We start from the raw sequence: 12,054 nt of genomic DNA, 5'->3' as shown, positions 1-12,054 counted from the left end.
TCATTCTCGATAGCTAACACCATCTATTGGTTACTTAATAGACTAATCTAGTGCCATCTATGGGTGAGCCATACACTAATATTAAGGATAGTAAGGATAAAATCTAAAGCAATAATATAAAATGTTTAATACAAATGATGACATGTTAAAAGTCTCTTCTACGTGACTGGGAACAACCCAAACTCCTGGCACTAGTAAAAACAAACATTGAAATTTTTAGCTATAACGGACTACTACTTTTCGAGTTTTGCAAGCTCAAACATACGCAGCCTGAAATTTGAACCAATACCCTTCAGACCTGTAATCAATTAAATTTCACTTCCTTTGATTCACGAAACCTTTATCATGTTATATTATAAAAAAAATTATTACATTATTATATTAAAATGGCATCACAACAATTATTACACTGTTAAAACATTTGCTTATGATGACATCATTTTTGTAATGACGATTATTATATTTTACTATTGATATTTCCGCAATCATTGTTATTTTTATAATTCATTTATGTAACTGTGTACCATTTTTTAATATTACTCGTACATTCAAAGCAATAAGGAAGTTCAGGTATATTACAATTATCATTTAACCTTGATTTTATTATATAATTATAATTGAATTTTGTACAGTCATTTTTTCAGAGAGATATAAACATTCCAGGGTTACAAGTAACCTCACAATATTTGAATTGCTCCTACTTCTGGGAAAATGTTCCTTGTACAAGGAAGGATGATGTAGCTAGCAGAAGATTGAACCCGCAATGCCTGGGTGGGAACCCAATGCATTTGTCCGCTTAGCTACCAACCTGTCATAACAAAAATACTTTGGTATCGGTGATTCAATCCAATTTTGTAATTGTATGCCTCTATTGAGAGAATTGAGTTTTTATACGGACAAAACTATTTATTCATATTCATATTACGTGTGTGCGGGCGCAAACAAATAATTCTTCTTTATATTTTAAAGCATAATTTTCAAAACTGAATAGCGCCATCTATTGAAGAGTTAATTATGAATTATTTTAAGTTTACCATTAAGGGTTAAAATTTTAAAAATTAACGACATTTCGGTTCCATGGATCAGTTGCCATGGAACCGAAATTGGCAATTCAACACACTTTTGAAAAGTGATGAAGAAATGCCTATGTACCTAACGTAACCCATTTAACTTAGTGTTTTTCATCACTTTTCATGACTTTATATTATATGTCGTGTTGAATTACCACTGTCCCAAGTGGCCCGATCACTGTAAATTTACATGTACAAAAAATTGAGGATTTTTTATAAATAAAACTTTAATCCATGTATATAAAAATTTAATATTACTTTCGTATGTTTTTTCATGGGTAAAAAATAATAGTTATATCATTATTATAAGCACAAAAAATTATACAATTGATTTATCAGTAACTTATTTACTCCCCGGGGGTTTCTTTGGATGTATGTATGTTATATTTATGGCAGAGCGGCGCTTCAAAACTCTGAAAGAATAAAAAAATTATAAATATAATTTTGTTAATGTAGAAGTTTTTTAAATACCTTTACACATAATAATATATGGGGATTGGGGATCAACAAACTACACTGAATTCAAGAGTAATGATAGAGATCAACAAACTACATTCAAAGTACACTGAATTCAAGAGCCATGCTAGGGATCAACAAACTACACTGAATTCAAGAGCAATGCTAGAGATCAACAAACTACATTCAAAGTACACTAAATTCTGAGCAATGCTAGGGATCAACAAACTACATTCAAATTACACGAAATTCAAGATCAATGCTAGGGATCAACGAACTACATTCAAACTACACTGAATTCAAGAGCAACTCTAGGGATTCATAAACTAGATTCAAATTACACGGAATTCAAGATCAATGCTAGGGATCAACAAACTACACTGAATTCAAGAGCAATGCTAAGGATCAACAAACTACATTTCAAGTATACGGAATTCAAGAGCAATGCTAGGGATCAACAAACTACATTCAAACTACACTGAATTCAAGAGCAATTCTAGGGATTCACAAACTACATTCAAATTACACGGAATTCAAGATCAATACTAGGGATCAACAAACTACACTGAATTCACGAGCAATGCTAGGTATGACATATTTCTACAAAGAGACGAGTCATAAAATGCCAATTTTGATTTAGTGATGTTTTTTCGTCATAAATTCTTGATTCTGTTTCAATAGAGAAACAACTGAAGGCCTCCGTGGTCGAGGGGTAAGGCTCTCGATAAGCAATTCTAAAGTCGTGGATTCAAATCCCGGCGTGCGCAAGTAAATGTTTTTGATGAATTTGTGATGTTTGAGAATTTATTCATTTAAAATAATATATAGTAGTATACTTGCGGCACGTTCCAGAGTGGAAGATACTCTCAGTATCATCCCGTGTAAGACTACCATTCAGAATTGAAACCCTGCTTGAAATGGCTTTAGCCATGTTTGGTGAGCAGACCTGAATAGCCTTGTACTCCCCCTCCCTTTTTGGGCGATTAGTCGGCCGAGTGACTCGTGGCGACTTGTGAAGAATTTTTTGTTGAGACCAAGGTTTAATTTTTTTTTCACAAATCTGATTAATGTAAGTATAGTACGTCTCTTCTAGACAAGTCCTTACCTTCGCAGGTCTGTTGGCATAGTTCCAGCGATTTGAAGTTATTTCCATTGCTATCGCAACCCCCGAAATAGAACATTTCGCAAGACTTCTTATCCGAGTTATAATAGAATCTGAAATTGAAAAATTCTACATTATACGAAATGCCAATATCATTATGTCTCGATAAGTTTGGTGATTGCTTAGAGTCTGAATAACCGAAGAGTATGTATGAGACGATGCATGAATGTGAATGAAGCAAGATGTGTGTGGCAATACATATTTGTGCGGGGGACTATCCCAGATGATTAGTTTAAAATAGTATAAATATGTTAATAATATATTAGTTGATGAACTTACATAATAAAGTTTTAATAAATATATTTGAAGAACTTGCATAATAAAGTTTAAAAAAATATATTTGAATAACTTGCATAGTAAAGTTTAAAAAAATATATTAATTGACGAACTTACATAATAAAGTTTTTAAAAATATATTTGAAGAACTTGCCCAGTAAAGTTTGAAAAAATATATTGGTTTACGAACTTACATAATAAAGTTTTAAAAAATATACTTGAAGAACTTGCATAATAAAGTTTAAAAAAGTGTATTAGTTGACGAATTTACATAACCTAAACCTACATAGAGAATAAGAATTAAAAATAGAAAAAAAAACTGTTTGGGTAGATATTTATCTTTGTAAAAACGCTCCTCAAATGGGTAAAATGATAACTGGATAAACAGAACACATTAAATAATAGGTTAGGTTAGTTTAGTTTAGTTTAGGTTAGGTTAGGTTTTCTTTAATTATCTATTTTGTCGCTGTTCTGTTTTATCATGGAACCAGTTGAGCGGACCCACCGCTTTTCCGGACTGTTATAAGTGTCACATGGTTACTCTCTCACGGTGCACTCCAAGGACTTAGATTTAAAAAAATAGAGTCCTTGGAGTGCACCGTGAGAGAGTAACCAAGGACTCTTAGTTTAAAAAAATATAGTCCTTGGTTACTCTCTCACGTTGCAATACAAGGACTCTATTTTTTAAAACTGAGTTTCATTTGAGGGTCTATAGTCTAGACCCTGAAGTATCCTTGCACAGCAGGAATTAGTAACAAGTATATACTGAGTCATGTAATATACATTACTAACAATATACATTAGTAACAATATACATTAGTAACAAGTATATAATGAAATGTCACGGATCCTGGAAAATAATACAAACCTGGGAATTCTGGCTCGGCAACGTCCTACTTTAGAAGGCAGTGTGCAGTCAGGGGCAGAACCACCAACACTGGCGTCGGCAACAGGCGTTGCTAGAAAATACAAAACAGTTTTTACCTACATTGAATTTTGTCACAAAACATTAAATCTAGATTGTTTTTCACTTTTTAGTAGCTGAAAAATGGGTACGACTTTTTTATACTGTTAAAAATGTGAGTGCATGACTATTTCCTTGTAAAATATTAGTCATTTAGAATATATCTGAACACGTGTCGCGCAGGTGACCTTGTCTGAAAAAATATAATGGACGAGATGCGAAAATATTTTATAAATATTATGTTATAGGTCCAGACCTATTTTTAACAGGAAACGAATAATTTGACCAGATTTTTAATAAATTAACAATATTTCATACCGATTAGTTTTCTCCGTCAATAGTCTATCATTACTGATGCTTTTTTGGACTATTCGTGAAGCAAGATAAAGGTCTTCTTGACTACTTGCATGTATGCAATACAAAACACTTCTGTTGTATCAGTTATATTATTATCGCACTAGAAGACTTACAATATCATTTTTATTAAATACTTTAAAAATACACACATTGGAAGACAGGCGTAAAATAAACGACTTAACTTAACATCATTGTTCAAAATTTTCGAAGTACCAAAAATTGAAGACCTCTATAAAAAAGATGCAATATTACAAAAATATATAAAGAAACTGTAATAAAAAAACTTAAATTTAACTCATCCTTAAGGCATAATTTTAACATCAAAATTCCTCTATTTTCAACACAACAAAGGCACAATAATTACATTTACAAAGGCATAAGATATTTTAATAGTCTTCCCGAAGAAGTGAAGAAAATACCAGATTTTATTTTATTCAAAAAAAAGGTCAAATGTATCAAAAAAAATTAATATCTCCATTCAAATGTTATAACTTCAATTCATGTTACAACCAAAATTAACGTCACAATCCTCTTTTAAGTTTATATTTATTGTACTGTATTTATGTTAATTACTGATATAAACATGAAATAATTGTGAAATAACTCCTACGCCAAGCTCAAGAGCTAGCACTCTTCATTGGAGTAGAAATTCAATAAGATATGTTTTTCACTATTACCTGTTATTACCTAATTTTATGTACAATGTAACAATGTTATAAGTTAAACAAAAAAAAACTTTTTTATTAAAGATTCTAAACTCTAAATTCGACTGTTGCGAACTTCTGCAACTCATAAACTTACGAATACCTACAATAACAACACGACAAAATACACTATTCCACTGCAACACACATAAGCGCAATTACATTGCGAACTCCCCATAAATACAACGGTTTCACACTATGGGAAACCAATACTTAGGTGATGTCGATATATTTAATATTAACTTTGCCAATTTTGTGGATTACGAAAAAGACTTATTTAAACACTATTCCTAAATGGAAGTTATATTTTTGTAAGCCATTCAAATAGCTGTATTTTTTAATTTATGTTCTTTTATTTTTAATATTTCTTTCTCATGTTTCAAAATTGTCATTAAAATTGTACCACCTACATGTAAAAGCCCTCTGGGCGTTAAATAAATGAATAAATAAATAAATCAGTTCGTTAAAATATTAATAAAATGGTAGAGAATATTTATCTGAAAATGCCTCGCATTCGTGGTCGGTAATACAGTAAGTTAATTAAACTAAAGCGCTGAATATAAAATAATGATTTTCACTGCCACCGTGAAATAGGGGTAAGGCTCTCGACTAGCAAGCTGGAGGTCGCGGATTCAAATCCTGGAATGCGCAAGCAAATTTTATTTGATTAATTTGTTTTACTTTATGATTTACACATTTAACATGATATTGCAGCACGTTTCAGAGTGGAAAATATTCTCAGTATATTTTTTACACTAATCCCACACAGGCAATGGTATGGCACAAAAATGCCAGAATGGCACAAAAAAAATCTGTTAAAAATATTATAGTTCGATAGTGTTCAGAAGTCTTCAAAAAAAGAGTTGTAATGTTTAAAATGAAGTTTTAATTCGATGAAATCCAAGCTGAGGTCATTGAACCAGCATTACAGACAAAATCTTCCGATCATTAAACGTCTAAGGATGGGTTGTTTCATAGAATTTGAACAATTCGAAAAAAAATTTCAACGTTCATTTGCGAGTTCTTTGAATGTCCTATTTAAGTTCTCTTATTATATCAGTAACTTGACAGAACTGAAATAATAACAGAACTTGAAGAGAACTTTCACAGAACTTGAAAAATAACTTTGAAATGTGAAACAACCCGTCCTAAATATGCGCAAATTCATTAACGGGACGAATCTGCAAAACTTTCTACACCCTACTAGATGTAGTCATTTTTGTACTGTACTTTGAAAACTTATAAAATCCAACTGGATGAATCTATCTCTTCACGCAAAAATGTTGAATCCTTATTGTTACCGACTTATTGTTTATTTATTTATTTATTATTATTACACGCCATGGGCTTTTACATACTACAAAGTTTAATAGTAGAGTATCACAGTTATTATAAATTCTACAAAATTAAAACAATAAAGGAAACATAATACAACGAAAAAAGAAATAATATTAAATGTTTCAACAAAAGCGTATAATAAAATAAGATACATTAGTAAAAATGATAAGAAGTCTCACATAAATAGATATTCAAAATAAAAATAAATATATATATATATATATTGCGGAAATTATAGATAATTAATATAGATATTGATTATTTTTAAGATGAAATATATCTCCCAGATCAGAGTATTTATTTCCGAGACTGTGAAGTCTTGGAATCGGGAAATTTTGATAAGACAGTGTCCTGGTGTTGTAAAAATAAAAGGGTAGTAAATTTCGGCAAGATCTTTTGGGTATGTGGATTAGCATGGAGCGACATTGCAAAAATCCAATCTCGGTATTGTAATAGCTGCCAAAAGATGCTTCATGTCATTCATATTCTCGTAAAAATACTTTAAAAAATCTAAACTTATGTCTTCATTCAACAACCTAGCGATTTCGTAACGTAAAAAACGTAAATTTAGCCTTTTTTTCCCAAAATCTGAGTACAGTCTCAAAAATATAAAATAATATCCATTACTTTCAATTGCATTTACCTTGTTGAACATTACACGTTTTATAAAAAAAAAAACACTGCATAAATTGCCGTTAAACTAGTGAGTTTGTGAGCGCTGTGGAGGTGGGGGGGATAATTTCGCTCCTATTGTTTCGTCGCAGAAACTAGATGCGACTTGCATCTAGTTTCGTTTCGGCTACCGCTGACCGTAGACGTGTTAGAATCCTTGTCCGATTAAATTTTAACACATATAATTGTTGTGAAAATGAATGCAAATTACACGAGAAGCAAAATTTTATGTCCAATATTCGGGGCACCAACTGAAATGAACTCTCAAGTGTTACCTACTGTCTCAGAAGTGATTAAACATTATTTGTTCTTACGATATGAGCGTAATCTTAACTCTACAAAAAAACCGTCAGTATTCGAAATAAAAAGTGTTATATCTGCAATTGTTGAAGGAATTTGGAAGCGCGCTTCTATTCCCATTGTTTCACACAATCGAGTGATGAAACTGATCCAAGATCATTATAACGAATACTTAAAACATAAAAATTGGCCAAAAAAAGTGTGCATTATTATGTTAAGTTAAATTCTCATAAAATCAAAATGAATGAACTTTTCGATATTGCTTCATGCAAATGTAACAATCTGAATATGTGTTCCTGCGAAAAGACGCGCAAGGTACCCACTAAAGAACAAACATTCCTTCAAGACCAAAGATCCTCGAGAAAAATGATGCTGGGAGCAATAGACACCGACACAACAAAAAAATTACATCGGAAAATGAGGATGCAAGCTCGTTTATCTGAACTTGCTTCGAAGGTCAGCTCATCTACAGCATCAGCGACAAAACCACGTTAACCCTTTTTTGATGAAAACCAATCATTTTCTTCACATTCTTCGCAACCTCCAGAAAATTCCCATATGATGTTAAAACTCCCAACTTTGGCCAGAATCTGCGATCAGTATGGTTTGTCAGACAGGTCGGCATCAGCTGTTGCAAGTGCTACATTACAAGATTTTGGCATAGTAACCGAAGACGACTCTAAAATGGTGATTGATAGGAGCAAACTCAGACGAACTAGACAAACGTGTCGCACTTCTTTGATAAAAACATGGCAGATGTCGTTGGAGTCAACAAAAATTCGAGGTCTATATTTCGATGGAAGGAAGGATAAAACACTGTCTCAGGAAAAAATAGGGGATAGATATCATCGGAGAACGATTTCAGAAGAACATTATTCCATTTTATCTGAGCCGGGGTCTCAATATGTTGGACATGTTACACCATCATCAGGAACTGGCAAAAACATCGCAAAGAGCATGTTACACCATTTAAAAATGAACGGTTTTAATTTGAATGATTTATCAGCGATTGGATGTGATGGGACTGCTGTCAATACAGGCAAAAAATGTAACTATTAGATTCATGGAATTGGAATTAGGTCATCCGTTACAATGGTTTATCTGTCAGCTGCATGCAAACGAACTTCCCCTTCGCCACTTGTTTCAACACTTAGATGGTGCTACAACAGGATCTAAAGGGTTTTCAGGACCTAGTGGAAAACTTCTTTCAAGCAGCTCTAAAAACACTGTTATAAATTATTCACCAATACACTTTGAGATGCACAAACTCAACGCAGAGGAGTTGAAAAATTTGAGCACGGACCAAAAATACTTGTACGAAATATGTTTTGCAGTTACAACAGGTCACTGCCCACCAAATTTAGCAAACCGTCATCCAGGTAGTATTTGTCACTCACGCTGGTTGACGACAGCAAACTCAATACTTCGAATATATATAGGAACAATTAACCCTTCAGTGAACCTAAAAATTCTTGCTGAATATGTTGTTAAAGCATATGCTCCGACATGGTTTGAGATAAAGAGGCACCCGTCGTGTAAAGATGGGGCATTACATGTTTTTACTACAATAAAACTCACCCGATATTTGAGCACCGATCTACGAGATATAATTAATCCAGTAATTCAAAGAAACGCCTATTTTTGCTACTATCCATGATAATGGATGACAACCTTATTGTAAGAGAATTGGGTTTGAGACGAATATTAAAGGCGCGAGATAGATGTCCGAGTCCATCTGTTGTTAGAGACTTTATTATTCCAACAATAAACTTTTCAGCAAGTAAATATTACGATATTATCAACTGGCAGGAATGCGAAGTTACACCGCCACCGATACTATCCGAAATCAGTAATGACGACCTAGTCAAAATGATAAATAATTTCGGTGAAGAAAAGGACAGTATTGAATTTGCCAGATTTCCCTGCCACACTTAAGCAGTCGAGAGGTGCATCAAATTAGTTACCCAGGCATCGTTGTCTACAGTTGGGCCTGAAGCAAGAGATGGATTCATTCGGGCGACAATAAAATCTAGGCATATAATGCCCGAATTTCACACCAAATCTCATTTCAAAACACGATAAATATTTTAAAACTTCGATAATGTTTAAGAAAATTCTCTTTGTTAAAGTATTTTATTTAATAAAAAAACATGTTTCTCAAAAACACGAAAAAAACAATAAAAAATCAATAATCCTCTTCAAAAAACCAAAAATAGACCCCGCCTTGAAACTATGGTAATTTTATTTTTATTTTCACATGTGTTATGCACCTTATTAGCTATAAAACCCCTAATAAAATTGTATTTTTGCTATGAATATCGCTTGTTTATAATGCTTGGCAGAGTTTTCAGCGACTTTTTTCATACAATTTTTTTCTAAATATAAATGTGCTGGTTGTTGAATAAAGGAATGTTTCGATCGAGTTGATTTTTTTAGACAAAAGAGGTGTTATATAAAGGCAACTTTTTTTTGCTATTACAGTACTGGCATCTTTAAAAAAAAAAGTCCCATACAACGTCACTCCACCCTAATGTGGATGCTGATTAATTGGAGTAACTCAGGACAGTCAATTTTGTAATGAAGTATTTTATGTAGTACTATTAAATCTGTGTTTATTCTTCTTTCAGAAAGTTTAAATAGGGACAATTTATCTAGTAAGTAGTTATAATCAATGTTTTCTACAGGAATATGCAATTTATAGTTTATATACTTCAGGAACTTATGTTGAATCTTTTCAATGTTATCGGAGAGACTATTTAGAGACTGTTCTATAGTTCACTGGCTGACGTGTACCTGGCGATGCGGGGAGTTATCCTTAGGAGATAAACATATATCATCTTGAATTTTTCTGTAGGCCTTTTTAAGATTTACAATTCCGTAGTACATTATGTTGATGTATCCCATAAGGTTTAGCCAGCGTTAGCAATGTAAGCCCTCGAAAATATAATTTTTACGACTTGATTACAAAACATCGATTTTTCTCTACTTTCTTATAATATGCATGTTTTGTATACATAAACCTTCCGGAAAAAAATCTCTATATGATAGTTAAAACCCTATCAAAATTCGTTGTGTAGAATGACGCAGATTGCGATTTTATTTTATACCATTTATATTTTTTTAATTATTGAAGAAAGCGAATACTTTGCGACTTTACTTTATACAATTAAAACTAAATTAGTTTATATGTTAATTGTCCTGGTGAAGGTTGAGATCAACCGAAACTGGTCGACCTGTGTAATAACGCAAATAAAATTGTTTTAAACAAAGAAATAGTTTATATGTTAATTGTCCTGGTGAAGGTTGAGATCAACCGAAACCAGACGACTTGTATAACTCAAATAAATTAGTTTTAAACGAAGAACTTTTTCATTTGTTTATTTTTCTTTTGTTTTTTTTTTTTACGTTTTAGTAAACAAAAACAAAAGACATCGACCATTCGAGTATTGTTCAAATTATTATTATATATTATTTATTCATTAGCAGTATCTCTAAGCTCTAAATAGTATAAAACGATGTCGCTATCTGCGTCTATCTACGCAACCGATTTTGATTTTTTTTTTCAATATCAGTTAGAGAATTTCCAACGGAAGGTTTATATTTAGATTTTTTCAAGTTCTGTTTTTTTCAGTTCTGTGAAGCAACTAGTCTATAATGATATAATAACAGAACTTGAATAGGACTTTTACAGACCACAAAAATGAACGTTGAAATTTGATGAATTGTTCAAATTCTCCGAAACAATAGAAACTTCCGCACCCTCTTAAAACTACAACTATTATGAAATATTATATTATATTATTAACCCTTCCCGCTTATTTGTTCGCTCTTGGCAACAACTCAAATGGTCTGACAGAAATCGTTGTATCTTCCTTACTGTTGTAGTTAAAAGGTGTTAAAAAGGAAAAACACCACGCTTTATATTCAAATCAGAAATAAATTAACCATAAAATAATTAAAATTTGCACCTTTATAAAACCAAATCTACCGACCACAATTTGAAAAACAAAAAGATGATTTTTTTACTAATTGTTTTTATATCAAACGAAAAAAAAGGTAAGGTGACAATAACGTATGTAATATATATGACTAATATAATAATCAGTAATTTTATTAAAAAAAAAACGTAAAGTGAGACATTTATTTATTTCTGTTTGCATTAAAAATATGTTTATTTGTAATAATAGAGAGGATAGTTCATCACCTTTCAAAAACAGTTTTTCATTATTTGGATTTTATTAAAAAGTGGAAAAACTCCGACCGTTTGACAGAATGTGCCCTAGGCCTTAAGAATTAATAAAAATAAAATGCTATGTATGCACAACACTACAATAATCAATTATTTACGTACCTTCGCATATTGAAATCATGTTCACTGATAACAACAAAATAAAACACAAACACAGGAGCCTTGGAGAAAACATTGTAGATTATTTTTGTGTACAATTTAACACTAGTTCAATGGATTTATTTTTTTTCCTGCGCAACTTGTGTCCGTACGATAACTTGGTCAGGAAACGAATGCCATTGGGTTTGCTATTACAACTAATATATATAAAAGAGTGTGATTTTATAATTACGTAGTTTGTACGAGTCCTGTATCTGGGAATCCCAACATGTTTATTATTATTAATGTTTTTTAACTTATTTGGTTTAGTCAGAATTCTTAAATATGTATGTTTATTTTTTAGAATTGTTCTGTGAAATACCCCATTTGACACCTAATGTTCCTTCAAATTAACTTAACATCATTTC

At 31.9% G+C, this 12,054-nt stretch overlaps 1 protein-coding gene across 1 annotated transcript; it reads right to left on the bottom strand.

Moving 5' to 3' along the window:
- Positions 1–1,424: 1,424 nt before the first annotated feature.
- Positions 1,425–11,805, bottom strand: LOC149410726 (kappaPI-actitoxin-Avd3b-like). Its single transcript, XM_089648063.1, has 4 exons — positions 11,651–11,805; positions 3,833–3,923; positions 2,632–2,741; positions 1,425–1,483 (listed from the first exon to the last, which is right to left on the bottom strand). The coding sequence occupies exons 1-4, from the start codon at positions 11,721–11,723 to the stop codon at positions 1,476–1,478; spliced, it is 282 nt and encodes a 93-aa protein (XP_089504189.1). The 5' UTR covers positions 11,724–11,805; the 3' UTR covers positions 1,425–1,475.
- Between the last annotated feature and the right edge of the window lie 249 nt (positions 11,806–12,054).

Source organism: Hesperophylax consimilis, chromosome 27 (assembly GCF_061612785.1).
Source record: "Hesperophylax consimilis isolate HC1 chromosome 27, BYU_Hcon_1.0, whole genome shotgun sequence".
Taxonomy (NCBI): Eukaryota; Metazoa; Arthropoda; class Insecta; order Trichoptera; family Limnephilidae; genus Hesperophylax; species Hesperophylax consimilis.
This window is presented reverse-complemented; position numbering and strand designations above follow the sequence as displayed.